Source organism: Cetorhinus maximus, chromosome 9 (genome assembly GCF_964194155.1).
Source record: "Cetorhinus maximus chromosome 9, sCetMax3.hap1.1, whole genome shotgun sequence".
Lineage (NCBI taxonomy): Eukaryota > Metazoa > Chordata > Chondrichthyes > Lamniformes > Cetorhinidae > Cetorhinus > Cetorhinus maximus.
Window position 1 is genome coordinate 5,522,194 of NC_135887.1, and position 20,677 is coordinate 5,542,870.

The 20,677-nt window shown below is 43.1% G+C and overlaps 1 protein-coding gene across 2 annotated transcripts in view; it reads right to left on the minus strand.

Moving 5' to 3' along the window:
- Window positions 1-20,677, minus strand: part of acaca (acetyl-CoA carboxylase alpha) — a 295,703-nt gene that overhangs the window by 143,522 nt on the left and 131,504 nt on the right. For both annotated transcript variants that reach the window (XM_078547966.1, XM_078547965.1), the window contains 5 exons: window positions 14,235-14,450; window positions 10,057-10,212; window positions 8,622-8,825; window positions 3,023-3,178; window positions 743-883 (listed from right to left, as the gene is read on the minus strand). In XM_078547966.1, coding sequence (XP_078404092.1) covers window positions 743-883; window positions 3,023-3,178; window positions 8,622-8,825; window positions 10,057-10,212; window positions 14,235-14,450 — 873 coding nt within the window. The remainder of the gene's footprint in view (window positions 1-742; window positions 884-3,022; window positions 3,179-8,621; window positions 8,826-10,056; window positions 10,213-14,234; window positions 14,451-20,677) is intronic.

The window sequence follows — 20,677 nt, forward strand, 5'->3', positions numbered from 1 at the left end:
AAATAGTAGCAATGGGACATTTTATGTCCACCTAAATAGGTAGACAGGGTCTTGGTTTAACATCTCACCCGCAAGTTGGCACCTCTGACATTGCAGCATTCCCTCAGTGATGCACTGATGTTTAGTCTAGAACAGGCTTGCCCAGCCTTTTTGCATTGGGGGGGGGGGGGGGGGGGAAGGTGGCGGGGAGCAGCATATTTCCATTTTTCTCACACTTGGGGGCCAGTGAGCAAATTTCAGAAAGATAAAGTTTGGCACAAGATTAAACATTCTTCAAAAAAAAGTGACTAATGAAAAGAAACAACTTGCTGAGCAAAAAAAAAATCACAACAATAAATTGATTAATTATTACTCTTCTTTAAATTAAGAGGACCATTCAAGTGTGAAAGAGTGAGTGTGTGTGTGTGTGTGTGTGTGTGTGTGTGTGTGTTTGAGCAAATAAATAACACAAGTTGTGATCAAGTAGCATTATTTTTCTGCACTATTAAATAAGAAACTTGCATTTTTACATCTCCTTTCACCTTTTTCAGAACGTCCTGAAGGATTTTACAAAGAGTAACTTTTTGAAGTTCAATCACTAATGTTATATCAGCAATGGTGGCAATTAACTTGTGCTCAGGAAATGAATGATTTGGTCCAATTAACCAAACAATGCCATTTTTTGGATAAGCGGTTGTGGGCTCATCTGTTTAAGCTAGATAAATACAAGGACTACACTGCAGTATTCTTTCTTCACACTTACCTCATTGCCTCCAGGTAGCCTGTTCAGCTGTACTAGCTGACCTTGACTGTCCAGCACCAGCTCGGTGAATGTCAGTAGCTCTGCGGGCGGGGAGGGTAAATGGGCCTGCACTTCCATAGAGGTCCATAATTTGATTAAAGACTTTAAAAAAAAAGAAGAATTCATTAAGAAGATATGTTTTTAAAGTCAAACTGAGAAGTTGAACATAAACATTTAAAGAATGTATAAATGCATTCTAAGGAGCTGTTGTATAATGCAACATATTAAAGATATTTATGAATTACTTGGGTGGTGTTTCTCATTTGTCATGTTATTTCCCTTTTAAATTTTAGTTAGAGACAGTTTGGGATTGGACACTATGTTTAGAACTCCTTGTGAGGGGATGTCAGCAGCGAAATAGTCAGGATGTCATAGCTCCCATATGACAGGAAGGCAGAATTAACTGTGGTCCCAGCTTCACATCAATAGCCAATGACGCCTGATGAAAATGCACTTGTGGATGTCAGCTGAGAAGAGGATTGGAATCAGCTGTGATGCTTTCACATTAGAATGTAAGTCTCCACAGTGACCAGAATATATGAATAATGGACACTTGGAGGAAGTATTAGAGAGCAATTGCACCCAGCAAGGAGTTTACATATTCAGGGGCGAAATGGAGCAAAAATCAAAGAAGAACAAAATATCCCTATTATGGAATTCTGCTCAGATGACATATTGGTCAGGGAGCCAATCACATTTAAGGCATCGGTGGAATAAACCTTCACAATATCACTTCAGGAGGGGGTTCACAATTAGCATTTCCATCCAGGTTATCTTGAACTAGAATTTTTAAAGTTTACAATTACTGTATGGTGGCCACAGAAAGTATACAGATTAGGTTCATTGGGATGATGCCAGAGATGGGAAACAACAGTTATGAGAAAGCTTAAGGTACTGGGACGGTTTCTACTGAACCAGAGAAAGTCAAGCAAAGATTCCATAGAGGTTTTTAAAACTATCAAGGGTTTTCATAGAGTGAATAAGGAAGATCATTTCCTCCGTTAGGGAGCTAGTGATCATCAATTTAATTTTGCCATAGAGTGAGGAAAGATATTAGGAAATATTTCTTTACACTATGTTGTTGGAAATCTTTGCTATGTGGCATAATTCAAGGGGAAACATTGAATTATTTAAGGGAAAATTTGATAAAGATTTGAAGCAGGTGAGTTTGTGGAACTTTGAATAGATGGCAGGGTTTTGGGATTAGTTTTGGGTTGTTCAAACAAAGGGCTAGTACCGACATGATGAACCACATGGCTTTCTTCTGCACTGGACATTTTGATAGAACTATGCAGGACTGAGAAACATCGAGGAACAGAAATATCTTTACAGCATTGAGAATGTCCCTCCCACTTCCACATTGCCATTTTCCTCCAATCCTGGACACATCAACTTCTTGCATTGGTACCACGGCAGATATGCTCTGCAGCAATTTCCCAAAATGGCCATTATTCTTATGTGAACCTTGAAAGGAAGTGCCACTCTGTCGGTTTTGGGTGGCGGGTAAGTGACGTGTGCAGGCATGTATGAAGGAGGAGAGCTTGGTGGTCCTGTCCCATATCCACAAATAAGCACTTCCAATAGGGGTCTGAAAAGTGATTAGAAACATGGATCTCTGGAGGCTCTCTCTCTCCCTAACACAGGGATACCATTGCCAATTGCAATGCGTTTACGACAGTCCCAGCTGGTTATAGCTAATTTGGCATAGGTAAGGGACCCTCCTAGACCATATGGCTCAGTTACTCATTTAATAATCTTGTTATACCATTGGAAGAAATTGTGCGACAATTAAGCAGAATCCTTAACCATCAAGTAGTTTCCTTTCGACCAACATAAAAGCACTGGAAACAGCCTGTCCCGGAAACAACAGTCAGGCCTAATTGTCATCACAAAGGAATCACCATTCAATGATCGTCATTACAAATAAACATGGTGTGAAGGTCAGACATCTTAAAACGGACCGAACAAAATGCAAATAAATAAGTAACTATTAAAACAAACAAACAATTCACACTAGGAAGTAAATTGTGGGCAATAATCATCATCTCAAGATTCAAATGACATTTTAAAAAATTTGCTGGTGTCACTTCAATTCAATGGCAATTCTTGTAATGCACTCCCAGAGAAGCATTATACTTTGTGCATCTAACAAATACATATACAACAGGCTCAGCTCAAACCCACATTGCACAGTAAAGCCAACATCACAAAAATTGCAGCATTCCAAAGTGCCAAATTTACCTGTCGGAACATTTCAGGCAAGTCGTACACGTATGTCGTTCCAAGGGACTGGGCTTGAAACCTTTTGGACTGCAGTAAGTCTTTGGTAACATAGGGTGTGTTGATCAACATTCCATGTAATGGTCCCTGTTTATCGCCATAGGCCTGGAACATGATCTGTTATAAGACAGGAAAGGTGAAGCACTTTCACTTTAAATTGCCAGTCATTTGTTTTACGAATATGTCAGCTCCCGCGCCCTGGACAGAAGCTCAGTCTGCTAGTATCATTGAAAGAATTTTGAACATGAAGGGAATTGGGTTGCTACCTGAAAAGAGAAAATGTGCAAGGCAGGGGGAATGGGACTGGGTGGAATGCTCTCTCAGAGAGCCAATGCAGACTTGATGGGCCAAATGGCCTCCTTCTGCAGTGTAAAGGTACCATGATACTGTGAACACTATTATGAGGGCAAAGGCGACACCTTTTTTTGACTGCTGGAAGCAAGGGAATACATTGTCAATCAGAAAGCAGATATTCACAAGTTACTTTACACTCTGGAATGTCTAAATTGAACATTGTTGGAAACATATTAATTGGAGCACAACAATTATTAGTCAGATATTAGCCAGATTAAAAGCAGTCATTTGCTTTTGCTGTACTCTGAATACTTTGAGATTCAGAAATTGTCTAGCTTTATTGGGTGACTACATTAAGAAATTAAGGAAACACTTTCTACTCTCCTTAAATAAAGTCTCTTGTAATTGTCATGAAAATATAATAGTTTTCATAATATTATTGAGATTTATTGGAAAGGTAGGTTAATCATGGAGTTTGGATTAGTTTCTCTTTGTGGATGGGTATGTGTGGTGGATTTAGTTGAGTTGCAGACAGCTTGTCTGAAGTTTCTGAGTGATGAAAAGGGAAGCTAGGTTTGAAATGCTAAATACGTAAACATGGCTGACGTGATCAGCCTTCATGGGTGAAGGCTGAGGTGTGAGGAACATTTGCATTCTACTCTGATAAACCAGAGGAGTTTGAATTTCAAAGAGATGTTGAGATGTTATACCTAGCAATATGAAGCTAAGTCAAACATTGTGTTTATTTTTCTCAAAGGTTACTGATAATATGAGTACTATGAAAGATTTATAAAGATTTATATGGAAAAAGTAAAGTTGCAAAAACATATGGGAACAATAGAATTTACATTAAAAAGAGAGAAACATGTATAAAGGAGATGAGGTTATGTGTAAGGAGGGAGACATTCTAAGGTCTAACACAAGTGTGAAAAGCCTCCAGACTATATGCATCGGGTTGATGTCTACAGGAACCAAAGCTAAGAAAACTCTGAATATCCCTGTCCAGGGTATTGTGCGCTTTGCCTGGGTCTGTTGAAATTTATTTGTTTTACTGTTGCCTTAATGGAGGTGTAACTGTGAGTCAGATTAATTAGGGGATTTAGGAGTTATTATAGTAGTAATTTATAGACCTATGTACATGCTTAAAATCTTTTCTACTATTAAAAAATGTTTAATTGAGTTTTGTAAAAAGCCTCTATGACTCGGTGGACTTATTACTACTGAATTCAAGGCACGCATCTCAAAATAAAATACAAATTGCAAAACAGTTGTGGCAGTTGTTTCAAGTTTCCCTCTGGGATTTGAGCAGCTCGGCATTTAACATCCACGGTGCCACAACATAATACAACATATACGTGTGTGCCGAGATACTGGCTGTTTTTGAAAACATTCTAGAGAATTGGGATCATTTTTATCAAATTGTGCTTTAAAGTGCGAAACTGTAATTCTGCTTTCAAAACAGAAAATCTGTTGTGTGCACAAGAATTTACACAGAATTACAGAAAATATACAGCACAGAAACAGGCCATTCAGTCCAGGCCAGCATTTATGCTTTACTCGCACTGCCTCCCATCCTTCCTCATCTAACTCTTTTTCCTGCTCCCTTATGGTTATCGCGCTTCCTCTTAAATGCATCGACACTATTGCCTTCCTATGGTAGCGAGTTCTACATTCCCACCACTCTTTGGGTAAGGAAGTTCCCTGCTGGGTTTTTTGCTGACTATCTTATATTGGCAGCCTCTAATTATGCTCTTCCCCGTAAGTAATCAAAACATTTCATAATTTCAAAGGCCTCTATTAGGACACCCCTCAGATTTCTCTTTTAAATAGAAAAAAGGCCCAGCCAGTTCATCTTTTTCTGGCATTTACAACCTTGCAGTTCGAGTGTCATCCTTTTAAGTATTTTAATATAGTGATCTAAACTGTACAGTACTCTAAGTATCGTCTAAGATTGGACACAAGCTTAGCATAACTTCTCTACTTTTCAGTTCTATCCCTTATGGCCTTGTTTACCTACATCACAACTTTTGGTGATTTGCTTATTCATATTCCCAGATCCCCATGCTCCTCAACCCCACATGGATTTTTATTTTTCAAGTAATGCATGACCTCACTTTTCTTACCCAAGTGTAATAGCTCACACTTAAATACGTTGAAATTCATTTGCCAATTATATGCCATTTCTGCAAGTTTGTTAACGTATTCTCGTGATTTATTATAGTCTACAAATTTAGAAATTGTGTTTTTGATTCCAAAGTCTGAATTGTTAGTATAATTTACGAACAACACCAGCCCTAGTGTTGAGCCTCATGAGACCCAATTTCCCACCTTCTGCTATTCTGAAAGCTACCTTATTTGAGCAGCTTCTGAAAGGAGAAGACCCTTGCTTCACAATTCGGTCTACAAAAGATGAACGCCTCCTTATGCTAATCAACCTCCTGAACATTTCCTGCAGGTTCTGCTTTTTTTTTTGTTGAGATTTCACCATGGCTTTTTTTTGCCTCTTATTCTGCTCCTTAGCGGGTCAGACCATGGGTTTTTCTAGAGCTTGCATCAAAGCACACCGTGATAAGTTGCCGTGTGTTGCAGGTTGGGGATTAGTGGTGCGTCTCCGAAGGAGCCACGATAGGCAACCCTGCCATAATCCATTGCTGCTGTATCTTTCATCAGCAGCCGGCCTCGAAAGCAATCAATCATGCGTACGAGTGGTCTCCGAGGAATCTTTCCAAAGGCTACCAGAGGTTACCTGCACAAACATTCTAATCTCCTCTTCCACTGTATTACCAAGTAGTCATTTCTCTGACCTCTTTTGTCATTTACAATACATAATAAAAATGAAAGTTTTCGCCATGAAAAAACGTCTTCTTCCACACAATTACAAAGGGGAAGAAAAAAACAAGTCATGGCATTATTTACTGACAAGAAAGGGCTTGCCTTGAAGCCATTGTGATATGAGTTAATGTAATCAAGCTGTACAAAGAGCCACAGCAACTGTGGTTAAGAATAGCAGTACCACTAAGAGAACACAGAAGATTAAATCACTTCTTTTGCCCCCATCTCTCCCCTCCCTTGCTGTGGCTGTTAGAAGTATACTCAGTAATTTCATTATCATAAACTCAATCAGAAGAATATCAAAGAAAAGGTCAGGTTGCAAATTACAAAAAGCAGAAATCAACTTTTTTTTCCAGCAATAGAATCATTCAGTTCCTCAAATATTTATAATTAAAGTGATGGATACCAAGCTGGTTTAAGGAGAAAAGTAAAATGTACATTTTTATACAAAGGGGATGACAATGACTCCATCAATGGTTGGGGGATTGGGGCACTATCATAATACATTTGCAATCGTGGGGTTGGGGCAGCATTGCTTGATTTTTTTTAGTGCGTCGTATCATGAAGCAGAAAGGCTCAGGATTAGTCTGGTGGTCTTCCACACAGTCTGCAACTAACCTTTCACTCTCAGGAAGACAGACCATACCCCACACATCCAAGTATTCTTTCAAATTCTGCTCTTCTCCCCTGGCTTGCCACCTGTGATGTCACCAATGTCTCGTTGATCTTCCCTGCATTTCACTTTCACCTTAAAAGCTTTAGCTCCCTCAGGTCTCGGGCTGGCTCTGCTTCACCACTACACCAGCTATAGTAGCTACATCAATGGCCTCTGATCCACATGCCACAAGTTCAAATGCACTTGCCATTTGAACAACTTGGCTGTTCATTTCCAGATCTAACTGAACCAGCTCAAACTGTACCATCGCTTCCTCTCTTTGGCCGAAATTTCGCACTAATCAATTCAAAACAATTCTAAATGAAACACTCGCATCTCTCCTTATTCCAGTCTGGTTTCTGCTCTGCTCAATCTGGAATTGTAGCAGTTAAAGTAACAAATGACATTTGTGTGACTGCAACATCATTTCTCAAGCCCCCACTGTTTCCAACACCATTGGTTATCCCACTGTCCTCTGTCTTTCTTTTGCAGTCTATCTCCATGGCACTGGTGTCTCCTAGTTTAACTTAAACCTGTTGGAATGAAGATATTACAGTGCCTCCAACAACTTCTCCTCCAGTCAACTCTCATGTGTTCCACAGGTTTCCCCTCTTCACCATCTACATGCTACCCCTTGGCAACATTATTTAAAAAGCACAGATTCAGCTTCCATCTATGTGCTGATGGAACAAACCCAAACCCAAGTCCATATCCCCGTTAAATCAGCAGTTGCTACACTCCTATTGCCTGTCTGTCATCAAGACCCAGCTGATTAAACATTTCTTCCAGCTTTACAATGAAGTTGAAGCCCTTCCCTTTTGACACCCACTGTCACTAATACTTGCCGTAGCACCATTAGCCTCCCAGGTTGCCACACTGTGTTAAATCAAGAGAAGTGAAATCTTGGTGTACTGCACAACTCAGCAGCCTTCCCTATATACAAGTTCAATTCCAACTCCATCCTGTCCTTTCCCATTTTGTCTCCAAATTTGAAGACCCCACAAACACCACATGGAGGCTTCCATAATACCCTTATTGTCATCATATCACCTCAATTTTCCACCTTTCAACATATTCAAACTTCTACAGCCCCTATCTATCTCATCCATACTAAATCCTGTACTCCTATTAACCTTATTCTATCCAAGCTCTGTGTCTCAGAGTGCAGACTTCAAAATGCTCATTCTTTTTTCAAGTCACTCACTGGCCTTGCCTGACCTTATCTGAGTGACCTTTGCCTGCTTAAATGTTCCTGCGTGCATTGTATCCCATCTAACAATAGACTTCTCTGTCTCCTGTCCGTCAACTTCACTCTCAGTGGCTGCTTGTTCAGCCATCATGCTCTGGTACCCTTGGAACTCCCTCCTACTTCAATCCACCTTACTACTTCTCTCCTTTTTTTAAAATACCTGCACAACCCTTAGGCTGTGCCTTTGATCTCCCACCCTAATCCTCCTAATTTTTCACTTCCCCTAGTTCTGTGCAGACTTAGGCACCAAATTCAAGAATATATTTTCAATAATGCTTTGCATTTACATCTGTAGTAGCTAGGCAACAGATCTCCTCTGCAGGCAATCTTCAACCTCATTCTAGCTGACCTTCCCACCAAAATGAGATAAATGAGTCCAAGATCACAGAGATCCTACCATATTAGAAATACATCGCAATTCTGTAAAAGTGGTATATCTATAACTTTCTTTACAGCACATTATCAACAAGCTTCAGGAAACAAAATTAACTTGCTTAAATAATGGAAATTGACCCATTAACTTCTCTTACCTGTCCAGTCCTGGAGTTCGTCACTTCCTTGTACAGACTGATGTCTAAATAATAACCAGACTCGTTGGTCAGGAACAGCCTGATGGGAATAGCTTTGCCAGTAGGTGTCAGTCGAATATTTATTTTCAACTCAGCCTGAAGCACGCGCAGTTTCCAGAGGCGACTGCCATATCGCATCACCATGCTGCGCACAGACTCTTCGATCTGGAGGAAGGAACAGAATCAGAACACTCAGAACAATCATTGCAGGATTACTGAAAAAAAAAAAATCACTGTGCTACCACTTCGGTTATTCCCTCAACGCATGCTGGGAACATACTAGCTGCAGTTCTGGTGAAAAATCATCAACCTGAAACATTAACTCTGGTTCTCTCTCCACATACGCTGCCTGGCCTCCAGCATTTGCAACATTTTCTGTTCCTACTGCATCAAATACTGTTTTGTTCAGAGTCCACTCATACACTCTCAGAAATTACTTCAACATCTCCCTCCTAATTCTCTCTCTCTCCATATTCTGAAGTCATGGTTTGTGCTCCAGTAGCAAACCATGGTCCCAGCAGGCCACCAGTTACCATACCTTAATGACCATTACTAAACCTGGACAGTAAGTGTTGACAGGCTTTTTGACTGAAGGGCTGAATCCTGTCCTCACCGAAAGCTGGCAACTTATCAGAAGCGAGTGGGGTGATAATGGATAGCAATAAGGACCGGGATTCTGTACTTAATGTTTTCATCCATTCCATGTATGTTGATGTAGCCCATCTCTTGCCTGGCTGAGATCAGCTGACTGAGCACGATGATCGAATTAGACACATTCTGCTGTGCAAGGTTTGGTACCACATCACACAGCGTGCTTACCACTGAATGCATCACAGGCAATCTAAACTGCAGTAAACTCTTCAATCTATCGCAACAACAGCTTCAACTATTAATTTGAAAGTTTCGTTAAAAATATTCTTTGAATAGATGGGATTCTACATCACATTATTGGTGACAGAACACAACACAAATAGGAACAGCTTCCCGTGAGGCACTCATCCTTGACCATACAATTGCATTATAGATATGCTGGCAGTGTGCACTGTCACCTGTGCCATTCCACATGAGTTGTAGTCTCTTTCAAGTTGATAAGACTTGACCTAACAACCAGGCGAAGTGGCTCACCCCTTGACTAGGGGATGAAATTATTGAGAAGCAGAATAATGCTCATTTCTCCCAAAATTAATGAGCCCATGAACATAAATGCATTCTCAGAGATCATAAGACAATCATTGCCATGGTTTTAATAGCAGATTGGATACCTGTGTCCTACTCGATTATGGCACAGTATGATCAGCAAACCAATGTACCAAAACATCTTAACAGAAATCACCAAAGATTTAGATTGTGATTTACTTCTTCACTTTGTCAAGAGAATTCCAAAGAAAGTGGCTACCTTTGAAGGATCCATGATGACAGTGGGAACAAAGTTAAGGAAGATATGGTTGCAATCTGTTCGAACATTAGTGTTGTTAAACGCTACTTCCAGCTCATCCATAGCCTCCAGCAGCAAACGTTCTCCTTCATTCTGCAGATATTCAAAGGAGGCTTCCTACAGACAAGATTAATATCAGTATAAAAGTGCTTTGATTCTTACTAAAACTAATTCATTTAAAAAAAAAATCTAAAGCTACATCTTAAGCCACGTAATATATAAAATAGTCTGAGCACCTCACAAGTAAGTTCAAGCTACAGCAATTAACAGTTCACCAGTAATCTATTCTTCCTCCATAGCATAAACAGAACATGAAATTTATGGTCCTTTTATTCTTATCATAAATGAGTTGCGTCAATGCCATTGATGTCAAACTCCTTTTGGGAATGCGGTGTCCTTGGGCTCCTCCTGATGGGGAAGCACTGCTGATGGCTCATGTAAATGGCTACAGCTTCTGGTATTTTTGCTGGCTCTGCTATTCTGATTTCAGATTGACAAATTTGCAAATACAGGTCATTTAAGATTATGTTTGCAATGTTATTGCAAAATTAACACATCAAAATGGATCTGGCGCAATAATGGAATTCTTTCCATTGGCACGTTAGCAACTTTTGAGAAGTCTAAGCCAAGTTCTAGCTGCTGTGGAGTTTTGTTTAAAGAATTTTTTTTGGTGTATTTGTAGTCCTTCAACATGGAAATCAACAGTTATAAAGAATGGAATAGCGTGAAGCACTTTCAAATCACAAGCAGCACATGAAACATAGCTCCCCCCACCGGAGATTTCCTACCTTGGCCAGGTTTGATATTTGGGACGGAATGGGTGGTGACATGATGTGATTAACATGAAATAGTCTAGACTAACAACTGGAGCTGGTTAAGGCTCTGCTAAACTGTACTCCCAATCTATGATTTATTGAGCAGGATAGCACCGAATAAAGACTATACTTCACCTTAGTAGCCGTGGTGGGAGGGGATTGGCAGGGAGTGGGAAGTCAAGTGAGCAGAGGAGGTCACAAGGCATGTCCTAGTGGTTAATTACAATCAGCACTGCTAGTGACTTGTCAAGCAGGCCAAGAACATGCCCATTTTGAACAAAAAAGTAAACAGATTCTCCACAGTAGTTCAGCAAATTTATCCAATGAGTAGCTGAGCCCTAGGATCACTTTCCAACATGAGCTAAACTAGCTAATCTCACGTGGAAGAGGGTACGTCAATGGGTCAGATAAAAATTAGGGTTCCCTCTTCCCAACTATGTGGACAGTGGAGAGGACAGTATCAAGCTTGGCTATGATGTCCTTGTGGTGAAATGTCCTCGAGATACTTAAGTTTTGAGGCCCGCACTCAAAATAAGGTTCACTCAATTAAATGTGAGGGCGTAACTTGCATTGTGTAGCCATTTCCCATCAAGGGATCAAACCCTTCAGAAAAGTAGCAGAGAAAACTGGCAATAAAATAAGGATGTGGTCTCCATGGAAAAAAGAAAATTAAAAAACAAATTCAATTAAAATCCAAACATCAGCCACATTTAAACAGAATAAAAAGAAAATACAAATAGTACAATATAAAAAAAGAACAAAGTCGGCACAGGGCAATATTTTTCTCAATTAACTATGAAAATAACTAAACCAGTTGAATTTTGAAAAACAAAACTAAGGTCACTTTTAATCATTGGCTATATAAAAAAAAATTTAAATCAAGCAGCAGCAGCAGCCCTTAAATACAAGTTGCGCCTTTTGGAATCAAATTGCTTAAAGCATTACAGGACTTTAATTAATGTGCTACCTGCTCACACAGTTTTATGCTTGTTCAACTTTTCTAGGAGATATTTCAAATTACGAGAAAAATGATATTAAGTGAAACAGGCCATCAAAAATTACATTAAAATGCAGTAAAATAAAAAAATGACTTGGGCGGTACATTAACTTAGCAGAGTGTTGCTCAGTATTATCGCACACAAAATAATTCATGATGTGCTTTCTATTGGAGAAGCACATCGGGTTTATCCCAAGCTTAAATGATCAAAAATGCATTAAGGATCTGAGGCCCGTCTAGGCTTATTCACTGATGTACCATCACCTATGATCTCACTATCCATGCCCTGGTACCCCACCACCCACACCCACAATCCCAACCCACTTCCTTCTGCATCCGTCCCTGGAAAAAAACTTTGCTCCAAGTCTCTCACAATTTCACTTTCAAACTCCCAACTATCTGTCTTTGGCCAACAATTCACCACGATAGCACTGCATTTGGTGATTTGTACAGCCAATCTCTTAACATTCACCTTTCATGTCCTCGTCTGATGCAAAATCTCAACTCTCTCCCATCTCAGCCATTCCCTTTGTTGTAGACATCAGATTTGCTCACTCAACTTCAAGAGGTGCAGATCTGCGCTTACCTACCACACAAATGGCTTAAACATCCATCACCAGATCAGGCTGGCTTACATCTAATGTTGCTGGGCCTCATGCTAAAATCACCCACTACTCAGGAATCACCCTGGAAAGCCTATTTTTTCCAGCAACAACTGTCTCCTTAATTCCCTATCTCCTTCCACCTTCACCTCCAACATGGGTTTCATCGGCGCCAAGTTTGGGACTTTCCACTAACTGTCACTGCCACCTGCCCCTGCTTTTCACCAAGCTAAATTATGCCTCCATCCACAACTCCCTACAGCTTTTCTGCTTTCTCCCTCTATGTTGCATCTGACCTCACCTCATCCACGACGCCCAGCTCCAGCTCCCTTGACCCCTTTCCCACTTAGCCCCCATGCTCGCCGACATTGGCAACAGCCTCCCACCTATCAAAACTATCATCCCTCCACTCCCTGAAAAATCCTTTTGTTTCCTCTGTCCATGAAAAATACCATTCCCATCTCCAAACCATCTTTCCTCTCCAAAGTCCTTGAACGAGCTGTTAATTCCCAAATCCGTACCCATCTTTCCTAAAACTCCCAGTTTAAACCTCTCCAGTTAACTTTCCACCTCTGCCACAGCATTGAAATGGCCCTAACCAAAGTCAGAAATGACATTCTCTGTGACTTTGACTCTGGTGCACAATTCCTCTGACACAGCTGACCACACTATTCTCCACCAACAATTTTCCACCGTTGTCCAGCTCAGTGGGACTACCCTCACTTTGTTCTACTCTTAGCAACGAGTATCTCCAGCCATGGCATCTCTTCCAGCCCCACACCATCAGTCCTCCCGTCGCCCCAAAGATCGATCCTTGGCCCTTCCCTTTTCTCATCTACATGCTACTCCTTGGTGAGGAATTCAGACATGCACCAGCTTTTACATGAATGCTGCCAACACCCACCCATCTCCACCACCTCAACTGACTTCTCCACTGCCTCTATATTTTCATTCTGCTTGTCTGATATACAGTCTTATATGAGCTATAATTTCCTCCCATTAAACATCATGAATTCTGTACCTCCCCAACACTTCCACCCTCCTTCCAGGTCTCTGTCTCAGGCTGAATCCCTCTGTTCATTATCTTGGCATCCAATTCAATCCTGCGCTGAGATTCCAATCTCGTATCCGCTCCTTGACAAAGACTGCCTACTTTCACCTCCATAACATATCCAACCTCCAACCTTACCTCAGCCCATCTGCTGCTGAAGCCCTCATCCATCTCTCATCACCTCCGGACTCGACCACTCCAATGCTCCCCTGCTGGCCCCCACCAAGTGTAAACTTCAGCTCATCCAAAACTCTGCCGTTTGTATCCTGTCCTATGCCAAACCCTGTTCACTTTCTCTTGCTGACTTACACTGGTTCCCAATCCAACCAACGCTCAAACTCGCATTCACCTGTTTAAAATTGCTTCATGACCTCACCCCTGCCTTTTCCATTAATCTCCCCCAACAACATGCAGTTTCTCTGGCCTCCTGTGTATTGCTCCCTTCACCAACACCCATGAAAGTCATGACTTCAGCCACCCAGGCCACATGCTCTTGAATTTCTGACCCTCATCCCTCCCAACCACTCCACCTCCATCTCTTGTTTTAAAACCTACCTTTTTTGACCAGGCTTTTTAATCACTCCTTCTCGCCATTAATTTTCTTTCTTAGATTTGTGTGAAATGTTTTTAAATGGTGCTACATAAATGCAAGGTGTTGATGTAGGCTGACCCACCTTGGTGACCAAGTCCGAGTGCCGAATAATGGCTCGCACAAAGAATCGATAGTCCGTCACCTCGATACCCGCCTCCACCTTGGCTGCACCCAAATACAAGTGCATTTTGTGATTGGCGCACGGCATGGCAGTAAGATCAAAATTACGCATTCGATTCAGCTCCAGCTGGAAAGCCAGGGCGGGCTCCAGATGCCGGTAAATCCGGTCTTCCTGAAACTGGAAAAAGGAAATGAATGTGCAACTAAAGAGGTTCATTGAGACTGAACTAGTATAATATTCTAATGCTAATATAACAAAGCCATGGGGAAAGCAAGAGAGGGAGTGGGGACAGGAGAGAAAATAGTGAGGAATCAGCTGGGGTGGGTGGGCGTGAGGAGTGGATGGCAAAACGAGAGGGCGGGCAGGCAAAAGAACAGGCGGGGGGGAGGACAGGCAAGCAAGATAGGGGAGGGCAAAAAAAGCAAGAAGGGAGGGCAAAAGAAAGAGGGAGGCAGGGCAAGAGAGGGAGAGCAGGAGGGCACATGCACAAACCTTCATTCCCAGTTACCACAAAGTGATACAAAGCGTTGCTTTAAGATTTTAAAACGTAGTGACAACTTATCGGAATCACATTGCTGAGACAGGATTGAGCAATGAATAAGGAGGTATTTCTTGGCAGGTGGAGTGAGGGGTCAGAAAGACTTGTTGAGGCCAGAACACTAAACATATTTACAGGCTTTTCTATAATTTGCATGACAGGGCAGCAAGGTCTGCAGGCTCAATCACTGTATTTACATTAAAGAAACCAGTTCCCTTAACCAATGTAAAATTGAGGAGTGGGCACATGTGTCACTTTTCCTAAACAAAACTACACAAGAAGCAAATGTAAATATTGCTTAAGAGACAGCCAGGTGTCGGATTCTAGAAAAATGGCAGCCAACTGAGAAGGGTCCTTTTCATCCAAACTCTTTGCACAATTTGCTCTCCACTTCCCATCACCTCCAACACATGACTTCAAGATTAATTTGAGTCTTTCATTTCTATCTATTAATTATTGAAGGTTTTGATGAAGCAGAAAATGACAGTGCACAAGGCATTATCTTCACACACCCCGCCACCAGCTCTGTACTCCTTTGTCTTCATTCTCCTGCACCTTGTGCCACCCTCTTGCGCCCCGAGTCCAATTCTGGACTTGACAAAAGTTGATGAGCCCGAGCACATTACTTGAAGAAAGCGGAAACCCCAGTTGTTGGTAAATTAAGACGTTTTGGTAGATTTTTGTCTGTACCATCCAGGCTTATAATACTGCCAGGACAGTTAGCAAAACAGAAAAATCAAGTAGGAGAAAATCACATACCCATAACAAATTCTTCCCAATATTCATCCGTTTAAATGAAAGAAACAAAAATCAGATAGCTCTGTTAGTAGCTCTCCTCTGGCTCTCAGTGTTCCTCCTGATGATCAGCCTAAATGATACTTCATATCCAGGTGGGAAAGACAAGGAGCTACCCCACTGTATCTTCAAACATTGCTGTTTCTCTTCATCATTTCAAAACTCTCCAGCTTTTCAAGCTGAACGAGTTGTTATATTATCCACCAAAATATTTTCAAAATCTAACAAGCATAGAATTTTCTAAAACCTCAATCACAGTGAGTTGGATAGAAAAACCAATTCCACCAGCCACAAATAAGTCAGATCTGTGCAGCTTCATAAGCTAAGTTAACATATCTCATCCTCAGGATGACCTACTTTAAATAAAAGCTTCACATCCTGCTCCAAAGCTTGCCATTAATTCTGCACTAAAACTAACAGCATGAACTGGGTGGGTAGTTTACACCTCGTAATTTATTTATAATGCAGGGTTTATTGCAGAAGCTAATACAAAAAAAATCTATTTCATAAAGACTCAGTTGCCCCTTTGCGCCCCACTATGCCATCTGATAGATCTATTTTTATGCTAAGACTTTACATCTCATCAACTCAAATCTGGACTCAAGATAGTGCTGAGAGGTTTATGTTATCCCTGCGCTATACGTGCTAACTTTGCAACCCAATGCATGTTAATTTTGAATTAATAAATGTGTTTACAAATGACATGTTCTCAAAAAATGGATCTGTTATTCTATAACCTTTTCCTCTAAACCATGGTATTAATATAACAACACTAATATCCTACGATCCAAACGCAAACTCCCGATATTTCTGCCCATTTCAGAATAACATTCCCGCCTGAACCTTTTGCTTTCTAACACTAAATTACTGCTCATCCCACTATCACTCCCCCACTAATGCTTAATACACTTTTAGCCATCTAACCCCCTATGCAATTTCAACACAATTGAGATCCTAAAATAGGTTTTGAAAACTACTAGAGATACTTGGAAAGAGAGCTACGCCAACCATACCATCATTAAGCATTTGGTTCTCTTTGGGTATTCAGGGGCAGGGAAGATATTTAGTGTTAGGTTTTTGAAAACACTGGCCTGAATGTTTAGCGTGGCGTGCGAGCACGATCAGCAAGCTCGGAAGCGGATGTGGAATCCACTTCCACCCACGATTGGATGTCGACCGCAATTTCACACTGGCTGGCCAATTAACTGCAGGCCAGCATGAAACGTGTGCTGAGACAGGCTCGGTGCTGCCAGCAGGGGTGGGAACAAGGTGGATGCCGGGAACAGGAAGGGTGCGGGCGAGAGGATTGAAATGCAGCTCCCTGCAGGCTGAAAGTCTGCATTTAAAGCCTCAGGGAGCTTGTTTGTAATGTCTGGACTCCCTTATCGATTGAAGTGTTGCCCCAGTGTGCAAGGTGGCATCGATGGCCAGATCCCATGCCAGGCATGTCAGCAATGCCCAGATCCTGTCTGCCTCCACCACCCCCCTGCCCCCCATTTCACAGATTAGTGCCTGAGGGTCTTACTGGAGACAGTAAATGACTGCCCTCACATCCTGCTGCCAAGGGATGGCAAGAGGAGGCCACCACACATCATTAAGGAGGACTGGACGGAGGTGGCAGCCCTGGTCAGCAGTCATGACATTATATGCCAAACCTGGATCCAGTGCCACAAAAGGTTCAATGACCTTCTATGCTCTGGCAGAGTGAGGACTGATTCCAATTGGAATCTTGGGTCGATGTCTTGCTGGGTGGCAGCACATGTTGGTGCTCAGGGGTGTGAAATGTAGCATTTCATGTGTCTTGATAGACCATAGCTGGCATGTATATCAGGGTGACGTGTGACAATGCGACAGGCAACTGTTCCTGTATTTTTGGGGGTGGGGAGGCTGCAATGGGGCAGCATGTTGGGGCGAGCTAATGGCAGCACTTATTCCCTCACAGGAGAAGAGGAGTGACAATTCACCGGAACAAGGTTAGACTGGTGGGGGGGATACCAAACCCGCTTAGCCTCAGTCAGGTGAAGCAAGCAAGCTTTGGAAATGGCCTGTGAGCATGGAACTGGGTCCACAGGTCGTGGAGAGACAGGGGTGTCGGATGAGGGTAAGAGTCCAATGGAAGGGGAAGAGGTTGGTGTAGTGTCTCAGAGACGTGGGGCAGTTGTTGTAAGACTGACATGTGAAATGCATTTATTCCCGTTGCTCATCCATTCAAAACTATTTGCTTAGCCAGGTGTCAAATGTAATGAGAAAGCAGACTGCATGCACTCAAGACTTCGTAATGATGGTCTATGCTGACAATTTTGCTTCCTCCCTCAGATGCCTCATTATCGTGACCCCCAAGGGGGCCCCGAGGGCCTCACCTTGACCCCCGGGGAGGAACATCTGCCAGATGCACCCACGTCACATCCTCCCTCTGCAACAACCACAAACGCACATCGATAGGCATAAGCCTTATGGATTGAATGGTAGTGCAGTGGTGAAGGTGCACCACACTCGCTTGAGGTGCTCGCAGAGGCAGAGAGTCCACAGGACACCGGCAGTCAGAGGAGCGCTGGAGCCCAGGTCAATGCTGAGTCTGAGGCAGGTGATGAGCCTCTGGAGTCATCCATCAAGTGACAGATGCTTGATATCCAGTGGGGTGCACAGGAGGTTCTGGTAGAGATCCCCAGGGGGCTGCATGCCATGGTGTATGTCTTGCAGAGCTTGAGCACGGTGTTGATCCATAGCTCAGAACGCACAGCCTCCTCCGGAGAAAGAGTGGCGACTCTTGTGGAAAGGCAGCTCCAGGAACTCAATCAGGGGTTTCTGGGGTTGCATGCAGATCTGCAAGCCCACACAATGGCAGTGACCTCAGCAGGTTACTGCCAACGTGAGAGATGGATGAGACACCTAGTAACTCTGCTAGCTGTCCATCCACCGATGGTGAGCAGGAAGGTTCAAACCAATCTCATGTTGGTGGACGTGCTGCAGCTCGCATCTGTGTGCTCCTCTCAGGGTACTCTGGATGATGGCAGCAGCCCCTCCACCCTTCTGTCAGTGACCATTGCATCTGATGAGAACGCGATGACTGAGGCGTGCCCAGCCATGGTGCTGGACTCTCTCACCCAGACAAGCTCTGGTGTCCAGAGGATGGCAGCCAAGGTCATCAAGGCCGACGGGGCATCGCAGTCAGCAGACTGCCTCGAATCCAGCTGCTAGCGATGGGAGGGAACCAAGACGTAACACTCGCAAAGGGAAGCTTAACTAACTATGATCACATATGGGGTTGTCACAGGTAATTTATGTTGCCTTGGCTTGTGTGTACAGGTTCATTTGTATATTTGACTTCATTATAAAAATGTCTCATTCTGTGCAATGGTCTTAGTATGCTTCATACATTTGATAGGGAAGAGGCCTGGGACTCATGTGTGACAGAGGAAGGGCTGTAAAGTTTATTTCAGAGGTCAGACCTTGACTTAAGGGTGACATGACTGCCTTAGCGGGAGGGATCAGTAAGGTGGCATACCCCATGCCATCACCTTGATTCCTTGGTTTGGATGTCTAGCTGGATCAAAGCTCCTTGGTCTCCCCACCTCCCATAAGGATCCTCACATTGGGATCCTGCTCCTCACCCTGGGGCTCCTCCTCAGATCCAGAACTTGAGTCATCCTCTGTGACCTGCTGAACAGAATCACTGTCTTCATCCTCTAATGGGTCCTCCCTCAACAGAGTCAGGTTGTGCAGTGCGCAGCAAACAGCAACAGTAAGGGATATTGAAGTGATCCCTCTGAGCGGTCCAGACAGCGGAACCTTGAGTAGGCCTATGGTCCTCTCAATTACTACCCTTGTCGAGGCATGATTGCGGTTGTAGCTCTCCTTGGCTTCTGTCCTTGGGTGTCGCAGTGGCATCATGAGCCACCTTTTCAGCAGATAGCCTTTGTTCCACAGGAGCCAATGATACAAGCGAGCTGGAGCCACAGAAAGCCTTGACACCTGGGAATGACGGAGGATATAGGCATCATGACAGCTTCCTGGATACATGGAGCAAACCTCCAATATCGGACTCTTGTGGTCACACACATTCTGGGTATTAAGGGAGTGGAAACTCTTTCTATTCACGAAGGGATCTGGCTCTGCCGCTGGCACCTTTCTGGCCACATGCGTGCAGTCGATGGCTCCCTGGATGCGGGGAAATCCTGCAATTGCAGCAAAGCCTCTGGCTCGCTCAGCCTGGCTGGGTCCAGAAATGAACGAAGGCACTGCCCCTTTGGAACATAGCATCAGTGACCAACTGGAGGCATAAAAGTGCAGGGCCACTGTTTATCTTAAGTGCCACTGGCATAGGGTGGGCACTTACACACTTGGAAGCGATCTCTGGACCAATTACCTGGCATATGGAGTTGACAGGCTCCCTGGAGAGGTGGAGCCTTCTTTGACACTGAACCACAGGTATGTACCAGGTAGCAGGAGCACTGCCTGTAGACTCTGCCTGCTAGATAATGGCGCCTTCTCGGGACCCTTCTGCCTTGCACCTTATGCTAGCCCCTTCTGGCTACACCTCTTGATCTATGGTCCCACTCTGGGACGCTGCCTGTGGGCAACTGGCCTCCTCTCCCTTCTGAGGAGTTTCCTCTAGCAGAATATACTATTCCCATTTCTGTGCTGATGTTTCCACAGGTTTCTGCACTGAAGGGGGTAATTGGCTGAAGGCCTTTGAGAATGCTAAAAAAGCAGAGTTCTCCAGAACAACACAAAAATACCAGAAACTATCAATAAACCAGCTCCAAACTACTCTCAACCAAACTCCTAACTACTGACCTTTGCATCTGCCTGTGGGGCTTTTGTCCTGTCCTGGATGTGGAATCCATGAAAAACATGAAGGCCGCTTGGTTGAGTGGCCCATGCGCCAAGCATAAAAACACACGGGCTATGTGAAATCCCAGTCAATTGCCATCTAAATCAGCTTAATTAGACCGTTAATAGTCAGCAGGCGTGTTTCCAAAATCCACGCGCACCCACCGATCAAAATATCGCAAAGCCGCACGATGACGTCGGGACACCCTCCCGGCGCCATCGCGCCCCATTTCCCAAA